The sequence below is a fragment of the Erpetoichthys calabaricus genome, chromosome 7 (genome assembly GCF_900747795.2).
Source record: "Erpetoichthys calabaricus chromosome 7, fErpCal1.3, whole genome shotgun sequence".
In the NCBI taxonomy this organism is placed as follows: Eukaryota; Metazoa; Chordata; class Cladistia; order Polypteriformes; family Polypteridae; genus Erpetoichthys; species Erpetoichthys calabaricus.
In genome coordinates this window covers 79,801,430-79,817,723 of record NC_041400.2, presented here as the reverse complement: position 1 = coordinate 79,817,723, position 16,294 = coordinate 79,801,430, and the positions used below count along the sequence as shown (strand labels likewise).

Here is a 16,294-nt window from a genome sequence, read left to right as displayed (position 1 = left end):
AGCAACACTTCATCAACCCTCACTCTCAACACAGGCTGCACAGGACTATGTTCTTAGCCCTCTGCTATTCACCCATTACATATATAACTACATGGCTGCACGTGACACTAAAATCATTGTCAAGTTTGCTAATGACTCGGCTGTGGTAGGCCTGATATCAAACAAAAATAAGCTGGCTGACCAGAATGAAGTGCAGAGTCTGAAACTGGTGTCAAGACAGTAGTCTACTCTTCAATTTGAACAAAATCAATAACTGATATGTACATTATCACCCCCTCAATATTAACAGGACAATATTAACAGGACTCAAGCAGGATGGACTGCTTCAGATACTTATTTTTTTAACATCGTAGTGGACCTAACCTGGTCTAAACACACTGACACCTTGGTAAAAATGCACAACAATGTTTTACCACCTTAGACACCTTGGATTTCAGTTTGCCCTACCAATTACTAAATAACTTCTATAAATCCACCATCGACATTATCGTGAGAGGGAGTATTACTACCTGCTTTGGAGACAGCACAAGTGGAACCAAAAAACTTGACATAGAGTGGTGTAGTCGGCTGAATGTATCAGTGGGTGTGAACTCTCAAACCTCCAAGACATTTACACCAAGTGATACTGGACCAGGGTAAAGAAAATTATCTGTGTAAACAGCCATCCCAACAACGGCCTCTTTTTTTTGTGCTGCAGCCCACTTCAGAGAGACTGCAGAGAAACTTTTTCCCACAGTCCATCCACATCTTGAAAAGGGAAATTGTCTAGAAATACATGATGTCCTATTGATAGCTCTCTTACATCAAGTTATGTAAGTTAAGTTTTTTTTTTTAACTAGGGAGCTTCTCCCTCTGCTTGCTTTGCTCGACCGTCCACCTGCGCTAAGCGCCAACCACTTTGCATCTCTGCCGCTCGCGTTGTGAAGAGGGGGGCTGAATGTACCCCAAGAAGATGCAATCGCTTCTCTGACACCCCCTCTTAAACGGTGATACAATGAGAAATGCATACAATTTTTTTTATCTCCTCTTTGCACAATCAGCTGCTGGCTTGCTGCTGCTGGCACCGTGCCACTTGATCTGCATTTTACACAGCGCACTTCTGTCATATCACCTATGTCCATATATTCGATCTGTTTTCGCTTTTACCTTTTCATCAATATTGCATTGAATTTTGATTCCGTGTCTGGAATTACATCGGGACAACGCAATATATAACTGCCCGTGAATGAATATCGTTTCTTTCTCTCTACAAGAAATGTGTCTGACATAACCATGCAGGACTTTTCCAAATCTCTTTACATAAGCTCTTGTCTGGTGGTGCTTCCGGCCCCAGGCGTGGTTATATTGCTTGGCACGAAGACTCATCTTGTGGGAAGTGAAAGTGTCTCTGAGACAATCACGTGTCATCTCCTTCCAAGAATTTTTTTTATAATAGAGAGATTTATTTAATTATTGTATATTATTTATCAGAGCTGTATCTGTATCTGCGTCTTCCCCAGGTTCCCAAAATCAAGCAGCTACTGAGTTGGCATAGTAGGTAGGATCCAGCATGAGTCAAATTCAAAACAAAAGAAGTTTCACAGTCCAATAAAGTTCATTTTAAAAATGTTTAGTGATACTTAGAAGCAAAGCACTTCACACAAAAATAGAGAAAAAAACTATTAAACAGGATAAAAAGCATAAAGGGAAAAATGTTTCTTCTACAAACTTAAGTTTTTCTTGTTAAATGTCAGTTACTTTGTATGCCCTAAGGTTGTGTTATTTCTCTATGGCAAACGAACATATGCTTACTTAATAAATTCAGTATGCTCTATACATATGTCACATTCAATATGAACATATTTGATATGTTTTGAAAACTGTTGGCCCTCTGTGTCTTACCAACTGCAAGGCAGATCATAAACCAGAACTAATCTTTAGTCAGAGGGACAAGAAATAATTAGAATATTCCATTTCAATTTAGCTTGTGAGGATTATATTACAATCTTCCATAGACTGCTTGAATATATAGGCAGATATTTTAACATAAATAAAAAAAACTTCTAGGAATTTATCATAACCTTACTAACTAACAAATGGCTCTTACAGTATCATTCTAGTACCGTATTTTTTGCTCCATAAGACGCACCTGACCATTAGACGCACCTAGGTTTAGAGGAGGAAAACAAGAAAAAAAATATTCTGAACTGAATGGTGTACTAATCCATATTACTAACCGAAGGTTGTAAACCGGATGGGCGCAGGGCGCATTGAGACGCATGCGCACTGCAACGAGCCCGCCCATAGCTATCGACACAGCCACAGAAAACACAGAAACGAGAACGTTGTAAACCGGATGTCACGAATCGTCCGCCTACCAGTGTGATCGCTTTGAAGACCCATATAGATTTTAAATAACGGTTAATTGGCACACGCACGATGACCCGCTAGACTAGATGTACCAGACTCGGCCATTTGCTTAGGCTGTACAAATCCGTGCCCATAGCTAACGACACAACCACAGAGAAAACAAGAACGAAACAATTCAGCGCATATTTGAATCACATTACAGTATTACAGTACGGAATCCACAATGAAAGCGCTCAACTAAATACAAACACAAGCCCGTATGACTACGACCTGTAAACGAACCCGTATGGATAAAAAGAATGAACGAGGGTGCCCACACAGAGAAACCACTGTACAGTAATCCCTCCTCCATCGCGGGGGTTGCGTTCCAGAGCCACCCGCGAAATAAGAAAATCCGCGAAGTAGAAACCATATGTTTATATGGTTATTTTTATATTGTCATGCTTGGGTCACAGATTTGCGCAGAAACACAGGAGGTTGTAGAGAGACAGGAACGTTATTCAAACACTGCAAACAAACATTTGTCTCTTTTTCAAAAGTTTAAACTGTGCTCCATGACAAGACAGAGATGACAGTTCCGTCTCACAATTAAAAGAATGCAAACATATCTTCCTCTTCAAAGGAGTGCGCGTCAGAGAGAGAGACTGTCATAAAGAGAGAGGAAAGCAAACAAATCAATAGGGCTGTTTGGCTTTTAAGTATGCGAAGCACTGCGGCACAAAGCTGTTGAAGGCGGCAGCTCACACCCCCTCGTCAGGAGCAGACAAAGAGAGAGAGAGACAGAGAAAAACAAACAAGCAAAAATCAATACGTGCCCTTCGAGCTTTTAAGTATGCGAAGCACCGTGCAGCATGTCGCTTCAGGAAGCAGCTGCACAGAAGGTAGCAACGTGAAGATAATCTTTCAGCATTTTTAGACGAGCGTCCGTATCGTCTAGGTGTGCGAACAGCCCCCCTGCTCAATCCCCCTACGTCAGGATCAGAGAAAGTCAGCGCAAGAGAGAGAGAGAGAAAAGTAAGTTGGGTAGCTTCTCAGCCATCTGCCAATAGCGTCCCTTGTATGAAATCAACTGGGCAAACCAACTGAGGAAGCATGTACCAGAAATTAAAAGACCCATTGTCCGCAGAAATCCGCAAACCAGCAAAAAATCCGCGATATATATTTAAATATGCTTACATATAAAATTCGCGATAGAGTGAAGCTGCGAAAGGTGAAGCGCGATATAGCGAGGGATTACTGTAGTACAAATATGTTTATTTAATTAAATGAAACCTTAACCATGGCTACAACCTGTACACTAAACCTAAGGTACAGCGTGCACGCCAGAGTGTACAGCCGCCCGAGCGCGACCGCCCACACCACCGCATATACCACATTCGTTTAGTAATGTAGCCCTCCATGCCCGGAACCGCCGCCATGGCCACTTCAGCACGCGAATCCGCCGCCGTCAGCAAATGACTTCACGCTGACGACACAGCCATAGAAAAACAAACACGCGACTGCATGGCTGAAAACAATAAACGAAGGCAGCTACAACTGAGTCACAGCTCCAAAAAGAAACCGCTTTAGTACAAATATGTTTATTTAATTAAATGAACTGTCCCAGGATGCACCCACCCTCCATGATATTTCATCTCTCCAAGTATCAGAGGGAACTGAAAGTGATTGCCATTCTTGGATTTGCGATTCTTTCAAGAATCGGGGGCTTGCTGGTATGTTTAATAAAATATAGCAGAATAATATTTCAACCATGTAAATTCAACAGCGGTATTAAGAAACATCATCCATCCATCCATCCATTTTCCAACCCGCTGAATCCGAACACAGGGTCACGGGGGTCTGCTGGAGCCAATCCCAGCCAACACAGGGCACAAGGCAGGAAACAATCCTGGGCAGGGTGCCAACCCACCGCAGAAGAAACATCATCACTGTCATTAACAAATAAGGAGAGACTTTAAGGTTCAAGCACTCTTCTAGTTTTATGGAAACCCCAAGAACTCCTCATCGCTAGTGTCAGAATTTATGAAGCTCAGTTGCTCACAATCACTTTGCAGGAGCACGTACCTATCATCACACACGTTTGGACCAATGCTTCCTGAAGTCTAGTCTCATCTATATTTGTAATGCCACAAAGCCCTTCATCTCGTGTTTTGTTGTGGGTTTCCAGTTTGAAAAACGAGAATGCGGTGCAAGCACAGCCCTCGATTCAAAAAATTGCTCTGCATACCTGTTTGTCTCATCTGACAGTAGCTGAAAGGCAGCTTCAGGAAAGAACAACCTGAAGTAGTCCAGCGGCTGGTAATCTGTCGTGTCCAACAGCAAGCCATACTGTCTTGTGAAGTTTGGCTCCCACGGATCAATGTCTAGGTATTCCTCCCACACGAACCTTGCCATAGGTGCATCGGCTGCATGAATCGTGTCCCGATCAGCTGATGCCAGTTCCTCACTCTCTTGTTCGATCTCCTGATCACTCTCAACAAAATCAGATTCTGAAAATCAGAGTCCGACTCAGTGAAAATGCGCAAAACATTTGTTTTCTGCACTCGCTTCGCTCCCTTGTGAGATGTCGATGCCATCTTGTCTTTGTGTACATTTGTTTACATTTCGCAACTCACGCACACACAAGGATTAGATTCCGAGTCAATGAGTCTAACATTCCTCCAAACACAGAGGGAATGCCTGTAACGTATCAGTGAGTTTTGTCGCCCTGTACCCCTGGATGTCGACTTTTGTCAGGTAATACACATCATGGTCTGTGACGCAATATTCACTCCATAAGATGCACAGACATTTCCAACTTTCTTTTGGGGAAAAAAAAGTGCGTCTTATGGTGCGAAAAATACGGTAATGATTTTTGACATTTATAAATGTATTATTATTATTGTTCTTTTATATTCTTAAAGGCACAATCATTGGAGTTGAGCAACTAAGCATTTTGCTACTACATGTATAATTTATATGTGACAAATGATATTTGATTTGATATAATTATGAGTACACCCTCCCTCATGCTGACCCAAAGGAAGTATTGTCTCCACCTATGTTCCCTCTCTTGACATTCAAAACATTATGTCCCTACATTAACCACAGATTAGCCCCTGGGTGCACAACCTTACTTCTTTTTTTCAGACTCTACATCTCTCTCTGACACTTGCCATTAAATAAAGAGGCTGAGGAAGTTGGAGTCCCCTTTCATATGGCCAGGATAGTCTTTCCCCTTTAGTCATCTTGTTATTATTGTTGACTTATCCTTGTCTAGTAGATTGCCCCCATGTTATTCTGTGCTACTTGGACAGTTTAGGATCTACTAAAAATAAAAGCTTAGCCTCATACTGTCTGTATCTATTTTAGGAATTTATGTTCTAAAACGGGTGGCACGGTGACGCAGTGGGTAGCGCTGCTGCCTCGCAGTTGGGAGACCTGGGGCCCTGGGTTTGCTTCCCGGGTCCTCCCTGCGTAGAGCTTGCATGTTCTCCCCATGTCTGCGTGGGTTTCCTCCGGGCACTCCGGTTTCCTCCCACAGTCCAAAGACATGCAGGTTAGGTGGATTGGCGATTCTAAATTGGCCCTAGTGTGTGCTTGGTGTGTTTGTGTGTGTCCTGCGGTGGGTTGGCACCCTGCCCGGGATTGGTTCCTGCCTTGTGCCTTGTGTTGGCTGGGATTGGCTCCGGCAGACCCCAGTGACCCTGTGTTCGGATTCAGCGGGTTGGAAAATGGATGGATGGATGGATGTTCTAAAACAAATGTGTCTCTCTAGGAACTAGGGCTACTTGGTTCCCTTTGTGCATTTCCAGGGCCCCTTTGTGTTCCACAATGTTTTACTGTACAGTGAAATTCACCCATACAGCCGAATCAGACTTTGTTGCAAATCCTATGCTCTGTGTTTTCAAGTGGGTTTCCACTGCCACTTTAACCTCTATTATCTGTATAGTTTTCTTAACAAAGCCAATTATACTGTGTGCAGCAGAGCACTCAGAGGTTTGAGCAGCATTCCAAACCACTGCTGACTTTCATGGCACTCTGTTGCTCCGGCTAAGGCAATTTGAGTTTGTCAGATCTGACCATAAAGCATTTTGGAAGGGTGCATGCACTTATAATGTCTGGGTTTACTTTGAAGTCATCACCCAGGATTTTAGAAAAGAATTGTACTACACATTCATGGTGGCACAGTGGTAGCACTGCTGCCTCACATTTAGGAGACATGGGTTCACTTCTGGGGTTCTCCCTGCGTGGTGTTTGCATGACTCCCCGTGTCTACGTGGGTTTCCTCTGGGTGCTCAGGTTTCCTCCCACAATCCAAAGACATACAGGTTAGGTGCATTGGCGATCCTAAATTGTCCCTAGTGTGTGCTTGGTGTGTGTGTCCTGCAGTGGGCTGGCGCCCTGCCCGGGATTTCCTGCCTTGCGCCCTGTGTTGGCTGGGATTGGCTCCAGCAGACCCCCGTGAGCCTGTGTTAGGATATAGCGGGCTGAAAAATGACTGACTGACTGTACTACACATTTCACTGGATTACATAATTGTGATGTTTCCAGTAGTCCCACAATTCTATCTTCAGACTCATTTTACAGAGAGTTTTAGTATTTTTTACAGTAAGATTCCAGGAAGGTCCTGAAGTTAAAATATTAAATCTGGCCCCCAGCTTTATTTAATTTTTGTGTTTTTTCCAATTTCCAAGTTAGAGCACAAGGACCCATTCTTTTGTCACTGCATAATATTGCACAATTGTGTAGGGTTTTTGGTTCCCATAATGTGAAAAACTTTTCCCACAACCTCATTGCCAGTGATCTGTAGGAAACACATAGATCAAAGAGTAAAAGGTGTGAAACTATTAATGTGCAAAGTTACTATATAAATGTGTCACTGAATTTAGCTCTGTTTTCAAGAAATGCACTCCAGCAAGGTAATAGAACTAGTTCCAATTGCAAGAATGCAAGTCCACTACTTCCTGGCAGTTTGAAAGGACAAGTTAGGTGATTGGCTGGCCATACCCATTACAGTTAATGTCGCTGTCTTAATTATTGGAATCTGAGTTACTGTACACTACCAGCTCATTACTAGAGCAGTGATGTCACTGGTCCACTTATTTCTAGAGATGTTTACAATGGACATTTTATAAAGCAGTTTACAGCATATATTTTAATACAGTGGTACTTACATTATGAGAAGAATGAGCAGAAGAAATAAATGGTTTATAAGAACTTGTGTCACTTTGAACAAATGTATAATTAGTTGAGCAGGAATAAACTCTACTACCTTTATAATTATAGTGACTGCTGTTTATGTTGGGCATTGTTTAGATTATTATTTTCAATTCTTTCTGCTGTAAAAAAAAATATATCAATCAAACCACAAAATTTTTTATTTGCATTAGTGTGAGAAGCACTCACTCCAACTCATTCGTAAAACATTATGTCCAAGCCTAAATGTTATGATTTTTCTTGAATTTCACCTTACTGATTTTCCTTTTTGTCTGCATAGTGGGAAATTTATGACTACTACATTGTTGAACTACAGAAACAGGAGCGAACTAAAGAGAAGCAAAAAGCGCCACCTGTTAAGAAAGAGGATGAAAAGAGTAAAAAAAAACAAAGCACCACTGAATCCCAGGTAGGGCAAAAATTACTGCCTGACAGCAGTTTTTTGATCACCTATTTATACAGATGGTGGTAAAGTCAATTGTATCCTGATTAGTGCTTGTAAAGCTCCCATGTACAAAACATTATTGTCTGGGGTAATTTAGATTTTCAATCCTGGCAGTACTAATTCATCACTGATTCAGTTATTTAGACCTTTGAATTTGAATGGTCTTGATAGTTATGTAGAAAATATTTGTTGTGATTTTGTTCTTATTTATGTTAAAATGCATTTTTCTCATAGACATATTTAATATTTTAATCCAGGTTAATACACAAGAAGGTATTTAGTCATTAAAAGCTTACAAGTATTATATAAAATATTAATACACACCATTATATTGCAGCATTTGTCCTAATCATTATAGGAGCATTTGTGTTATTAAAACAGAAATTGTGAATTCAAGAATATTTAATCTAGAAATATTACATTCTAGGTAAATAACAACCACTAAATTATCTGATAAAGCAATATTTAATTTAGTAGAGTTTAATCATCAAAGAACCAATAAAATAAATAGTAAATAGTCAACTTAATTTTAGTAAACGTTCCTTTAGAAAAGCAATTAGCTGCACACATTTACTGTGCACATTTTTCAAGGACTAATTCTAGGTAGACCACTTTTTTCTATGTAGAGGAGTTTAGGACCAATACACATACAAAGTTAAATAAAAAATTAGAAGTATACAGAAAAAGAAAAAAAGATACTATTTAGTCACATTTTGTGAGGTTTTTGTGTTTAAGGAGGTAAAATCCTAAAACATAATATACACATAACATAAATACATATTTCTGAAGTTGTAAGTGGTATTAAATGCAAATTAAGTGTATAGATCAAAAATATTTTTTCTATCCATTCACAGCATGTCAGAGTGCTAGTAACCAAGCTACTGGCAGAGATACCAAACCATATCTGATTTGATTGCTGTATTTAGGTTGCCAATGAACTTAAAAGGGTAAAAAGTGGTTCAGAAGCCACAAAGGTTGAGAAACACTGTCAGATTTCCATCCTGCATGCATTTATGGATAACTAAACAAAAAACTTGAAGTGTTACAAGTACTGCCACTGGATATAAAACACTGATCCCTGTGAGCTGACGCCGGCAGCATCTCATGACTAATTATGTATGCAAATTATCTCATGCCTCCCTTCATCAGAAAGCATAGGACATACTATGAAATAATTTAAATAAAAATCACAATTTACAAAGTGTTTCTTTCTTCTTGATGGAAGAAGAAATTATTAATCATCTGCTCAGATACATGGGAAACAAAAAAAGACTTGCTGTGCCTGGAGAGGCATCTTCAAACAATGAAACAAGCCAGTCCCATGTTGCAGCTTTATGGAACAATGTGTGCCACTATATTAGAAGTCTGTGAGCTCCAATATCCATATTTTATTTACTTACTGTTACTTTGTGAACAGTTATTGGATTTTGTTTATGGTATTGTCTTTTGTTGTTTGAAGCATTATGGCACAGTGGTTAACACTGCTGCCTCATAGCTCAGATCACATTTTTGGCCACACTTACCAATCAGGCATAATTGGTGGACTTTTCCTAGCCCTCAGGAAAAATTTAAAGACCGTTGTACCCTTGTAATCCACCCAAAATTGAGTTCAGTGTATTTTGCAGAGTTTTTCAAAGTTTGAGAACATTTCTATGATTTTGTTGAACTCAAGTCAAAGCAAATTCAGTGGGGTTCTCACATCATCATTCTACAAAATGTTTTTCTATATTAATAGAATACAGTATAGTATTACTTAGGAATTGAATCTTTCTAGGTTATTTTTCAGTTTGGTAGGTAGAAATGCAGAAGAAAAAAATATTTAATAATCCTCCTTATGTGTTGTTGCAATTAAGGTGAATTATTTTGCTCAAAATGCAAGGCAGGGAAATCTTTAACAACTTCAAATAGACTCTATATATCTCTTGTTTGATCCTAACTTCAAAGGATGCTAAAAATATTTCTGATCAAGATACAGTAAAGAAAACAGTAACCAGCTCTGTTTACATTTCTTTCACTTTTCAGAACCATATTGTAATTTCTTGTACAAGTTTCATTTATCACCCTCACATTACTTTTTTTATTCTTTCAAACTGCTGCATACATTTTTTTTATTGAAGTATTTCAAGGAGCCAAGATTCGGCTCAGTAACATCCCTCACAGGAAGTAACAGTCATTTATATGCCCCAATCATTCACAAACCTATGCTTATACATGCTTGGTCAGTTTAGAGGTTTCAATTATTCTAATTCTCATGCATTTCTGATGTGAGAGTTCACATTAGTTAAAGGATAAAAATGTAATTGGTCTGAAAAGTGTAAGTGACATGTAGGAAATATACCACCATTAGTACACAGGGTATTAGATAGATAGATAGATAGATAGATAGATAGATAGATAGATAGATAGATAGATAGATAGATAGATAGATAGATAGATAGATAGATAGATAGATAGATAGATAGATAGATAGATAGATAGATAGATAGATAGATAGATAGATAGATAGATAGATAGATACTTTATTAATCCCAGGGGGAAATTCACATACTCCAGCAGCAAAAAATATTAAATTAAAGAGTAATAAAAAATGCAGGTAAAAAACAGACAATAACTTGAATAATGTTCAACATTTACCCCCTCTGGTGGAATTGAAGAGTCGCATAGTTTGGGGGAGGAATGATCTTCTCAGTCTGTCAGTGGAGCAGGACAGTGACAGCAGTCTGCCGCTGAAACTGCTCCTCTGTCTGGAGATGACACTGTTTAATGGATGTAGTGGATTCTCCATAATTGATAGGAGCCTGCTGAGTGCCCGTTGCTCTGCTACGGATGTCAAACCGTCCAGCTCTATGCCAACAATAGAGCCTGCCTTCCTCACCAGTTTGTCCAGGCGTGAGGCATCCTTCTTCTTAATGCTGCCTCCCCAGCACACCACTGCGTAGAAGAGGGCACTCGCCACAACCATCTGATAGAACATCTGCAGCATCTTACTGCAGATGTTGAAGGATGCCAGTCTTCTAAGGAAGTACAGGCGGCTCTGTCCTTTCTTGCACAGAGAATCAGTATTGGCAGTCCAGTCCAATTTATCGTCCAGCTGCACTCCCAGGTATTTATAGGTCTGCACCCTCTGCACACAATCACCTCTGATGATCACGGGGTCCATGAGGGGCCTGGGTCTCCTAAAATCCACCACCAGTTCCTTGGTTTTGCTGGTGTTCAGTTGTAAATTTTAAAATATATTGTAGTTCTCTAAAACCTGCGAGGGGATTAACAGCTGAAAGTTCAATGTACCGGTCTGTTCTAACTGGTTTTATGCATATTTTACATATTCTATACAAAAATTACATATGTCCAGATAATTAATTAGATAAATTCAAAATCTTCAGCATCTTGGGAAAGGTGCTATATAAATAAATGTATTATTATTATCCATCTCTGAACATTACTGGAATCCCTGTGTTTATTTCTTTTAGTCTCTGTCATTAGTTTCTCTTGTGAATGGTACTAAGAGTGCATTGAATTTGTTAATAAAAGCACATCTGGTGGTTAGTCACATATGTGGTGCCCGGAGGGTGTCCATGCCCGGCCGGGATGCCTAGGAGGAGTGGAGGAGGGCTTGTGCCTCCTTCTGGACACGAGGGGGCGTCCTCCCTGGTGGCTTTGGGGACCACGGGTACGGAGCTTGGAAGCTCAACCCTGTAGGGGCCCGTGGTCACCGCCAGGGGGCGCCCCGATGCCTTGGGAACATTGGCCTTCAGTACTTCCGCCACACTGGGAAGTGCTGGGGGGAAGAGACTTGAGGGCACCCGGTGGACTTCCGGCTTCTCCTTGGGAGCTTCCGCCACACAGGGGTGTGGCTACGGAAGTCCTGAGGATGCACCTGGAGCCCATCCGGGGCATATAAAAGGGGCCGCCTCCCTCCAGCGAGGAGCGAGAGTCGGGAGGAAGAAGACGAAGCGTGTTGGGGAGGAGTGGAGGTGGACCAAAGAGACTGTGAAAGGCATTGTTGTGGCCAGGACTTGTGAAAGGGTGATTGGTGCTTTGTGCACTGGGTTTGTGCACTTTATTGGATTTATAATGTTTAATAAACGTGTGGTGGACTATAACATGGTGTCCGTCTGTGTGTGTCCGGGCTGCTTATCATACATACTTTAATCTAACTTTTTTTTTTCTTTCTCAAGAGTGATGATATAACCAAGGTGTCTCCAAAAGTCGTACAAATACTAGAGCGAATGGTGAACCAAAATAGATTTGATGATATTGCTCAAGGTATGGTAATTAGATTTTTTTTTTTAATATTTACTGTGCTTCTATCCCTTTCATTTTCTTATATATTTTTACAACTTTTTTAGAAAGATCTCCACAATGTACTAGAACTGACAATTTAATTCAAAATAGATTTTGAGTCTGATTACATGCAAAATAGTTGTATAATATATTTTACATCAATCTGTATTGTGCAGTACAGTCATTCCTATTTTGAACATCTTTCCTGTAATAGTAAATTTCCTGTGTTACATCATGGTCACAACTCCAGTTTCTTTGTACATGTTACAGATATTTAATAACGTATTACTGTTTTCAAATATACTTCTTTCACTTCTTTTTAATAGTGTATAAATCAAACATTATTCCTGATGTAAGTAAATGCTTGGGATTTGTGACTTTTAGAGTAAAATCTGTTCTTTAAGATTTTAAACCTAATTACTTTAAACTATTCCTATAAGCATTGCTGGTGATTAAAATATAATTTAACCAATGAAAGACATTGAACTGGAATTCTAGTTCATGATTTACACTGCAGTTTTAATGCAAAAATCATCTTTTTATTTCATGATTCTCAACTATTTTTGATTAAGTAAATTAATTGCAAGTAAACAAAATATGTTACAGACAATCTAATCATATGAACCAAATAAACCAAATACTTATATGACTGACATGTCACAAGTGGATGTGATATTAACTTCACTTCCACTTATTTTTCTACTTTGTATATTTTGAAATGTTCAGTGATGCATGTCCATTTTTTCCTTTGAGACAGTAACATCAAGTTTGTTATGAATTCAAGTGATCAATAATTTCTCCAAGGTTTACTAAACATTTAAGTAACCTTCTGAGAGGCAGTTTTCACAGGGCCCACTGAAAGACAAGTATTATTTAGCAGAAGTTTTTTTTTTTAAATTAATTTTATTATAATCATTCGGTACATATAGATCAATTTTTACAAAAAATAGGATTGAAAACAAATCAAACCCCACCCCTGAGAAGGAGAGCATGGCCAAAGGAGTAAAACTTAAGGCTTGTAAACATGCCTAAATTATTGAGTTTAATTGGGCAAAAAAAGATAAATGGAGAAGGAAAAGAAATGCAGAAATAATTATTTCTTCTTATTCTAAAATATTTAGATCCTGCCAGGTTTTGAAAAAATTCTGTACAGATCCTCTAACAGAGAGAATTTGATTTTTTCCAATTTCAAATAATATAAAACATCGGTTTCACACTGACTTATTGGAGGAGAGTTAGCATTCTTCCAATTTAACAAAATCAGTCTGCGTGCCAAGAGTGTAGTGAATGCAATCACAGTTTGCTTGTACTTATCCATTTCAAATCCATCTGGAAGAACACCAAACACAGCTATTAATTGGTTAGGAGGGATTGTGACACCAAGCCTGTCTGAAAGGCACTTAAAAATTTTGGTCCAAAATGTTGTTAATTTGGTGCATGCCCAAAACATGTGAGGCAGGAGCTTGGTTGCAGCGTTCGCAGGTTGGATCTTGCCCTGGAAACATTTTGGACAGTTTTAAACGAGACAGATGAGCTCGATATATAATTTTGAGTTGAATAATTCTATGCTTTGCGCATATGGAGATCGAGTGAATTCTCTGCATTGCTACCTTCCACTCCTTTTCTGATATATTAATTAAGAGATCTTTTTCCCATTGTCCTCTTGGATCTTTGAAAGGAAGGGACTCTAATAAAATTTTATATATTGCAGAAATGATGTCTAAGTCCTCGAAGTTGAGCAGTATTTTTTCCAGCATGGTGAAGGGTACGAGATGAGGACAATAGGGCAGGTTCTGTTTGACAAAGTTCCTAATTTGATGATAATGAAAGAAATGTGTAGCTGCAAGGTTACATTTGGAATGTAATTGTTCAAAGGATGCAAAGATATTGTCTATATAAAGATCTCTGAGAAATTTAATCCCAAATCTTTTCCAGATATTAAAAACTGGATATGTTTGCAAGGGTTGAAAGAGGTGGTTCTCTTGCAGGGGTGCATAATGATTTTAGCTCCAAAACTAGAGGTGTATGGTCGGAGATAACAATTGTGTTGTATTTACAAGATTTAATCGTAGGCAAGAAATTATTATCTATAAAGAAATAATTGATTCTTGAGTAGCTATGATGCACTGGTGAGTAGAACGAATATGTTCTTGAGTTTGGGTTTAGAAACCTCCAGGGGTCTGATAAGTTGTGGTCGGTTACAAACTGTGTAATTGTCTTTGCAGTGTGTTAGATGTCGTCCCCCCTGTGGCAGGAGTCCTATCTAAGAATGGATTTAAAACACAATTAAAGTCCCCAGCCATTATAATTTTATGAGTGTTCACATTGGGAATGGATGCAAATAGATTTTGCATGAATTCCTTATCATCGACATTGGGTGCATAAACATTTATCAAAATCATTTTACAGTTAAATAAGTTGCCCATGACCATCACATATCTCCCTTCAGGATCAAATACTACATCTGATGCTACAAATGGGACTGTTCGATGTATGAGAATTCCCACACCTCTAGTTTTCTTTGTAAAGCTAGAATGGAACATTTGGCCAGTCCAGTCTTTTTGTAGCCGGAATTGATCCTTGCTTAGTAAGTGGGTCTCCTGTAAAAATACTATTTTAGCGTTTAAGCCTGTTAGGTGAGAGCATACTTTCTTTCTCTTTAATTTGTGATTCAGGCCTTTAACATTCCAGCTCATAAAATTAACTGTCCCATCATGGAGACGTTGATTCTGAATTTTTAATGTCATTTTATAGTCTTAACTGGTAGTGAGGCAATTTTAATCTTAATTTCCAATTTCCCCACGAGTTATTGCCATACAGCCTATTGTTGTGTTGATAGTTATAATTATAAGGATTAAAAGGATAGATTAGATATAGCCTGCTCTCCTTCTCCCCCCCCCTTACCCCCCACCCCCCATTTTGCCTCCCCACATGAGGCTAGACCCCACTTCACAAAGTCCCAGTCCTCTGACAAACTGAGAGACAGAGCACCCCAGCTGCGGCATTTCAGAATTAAAAAGTAGAGATATCTATTGCAGCTAAAGTCTAAATACTATCTGCCAAAAATATAATCATTAACAGTCTTTAAGCTTAAAATGTAATCTTCAGCAATTTTAAAATAATAAGATAATAAAATAATGAACCCTGGGATTGGTGTTAAAAAGTGGTCTAGGATAAGCATAGTAAATCCTAATGCAATAATAGAAATAACAATAAACCAAGGGTATGATGTTAAACAGTCTCGTTTAGGGTAGTAAAAGGAATAAAAAAAAAAAAAAAAACCCTACTCTAATTACTTCCACACACTCACGTCTATAACTTCCACATACTCATGTCTATAACTGTAATTAAAACATAAAGCTTACTTCAAAAACATAAACATATAGCGTCCAAGTAAAGATAAGGATGTATGATTATAATACCTATATCCTTACAAGTGGATCAGACAGCAGGTTGCCATGCCATGACAGGATACGGCTCCTTATTGTCTTTCAAAAGAGTGTCAGGAGCAGCTTCTTTAATTCCTTTTCAGCTTTCTCCTTGCTTGAAAATACATAAAATTGGCCATGAACTTCCACTTTCAGTTTGGCGGGATACAAGAGGCTGTATTTGATATCGGCTTTCCGTAACAGCTGTTTAATGTTGAAGAAGGTTGCCCGTTTTGCAGCTGTTAAAGGTGAGAAGTCAGGGAAAATTCGAATGAGATTATTTTCAAATATAATCTCTTGCTTGTGTCTGAGAAATGCCATCACATCAATCTTACATCGTAGTCGCTCAAAGCAAACAATAAAAGACCTAGGTTTAAAGGTATTTGAACTGCGTATACAATAAGCTGCTGCTATCTCGGTATCTGGTTTAAAGTCATCTCCAATTATTTTAGAGAGTAATTCTACTGCAAATTTCGCTGGGTTTGTACTTTCTCGTTTCTCAGGTAGATGTTCGATTCTAATATTATTCCTTCTGCACCCATCCTCCAGGGCTGCAAGTCTGTCTCCGAGTTTTTTGCATTCGGAATTC

At 39.0% G+C, this 16,294-nt stretch overlaps 1 protein-coding gene across 1 annotated transcript in view; it reads left to right on the top strand.

Moving 5' to 3' along the window:
- Positions 1 to 16,294, top strand: part of dnai1.2 (dynein, axonemal, intermediate chain 1, paralog 2) — a 365,397-nt gene that overhangs the window by 189,088 nt on the left and 160,015 nt on the right. The window contains 2 exon segments of the mRNA XM_028804629.2: positions 7,829 to 7,957; positions 12,172 to 12,259. Of these exon segments, the coding sequence (XP_028660462.2) occupies positions 7,829 to 7,957; positions 12,172 to 12,259 (217 nt within the window).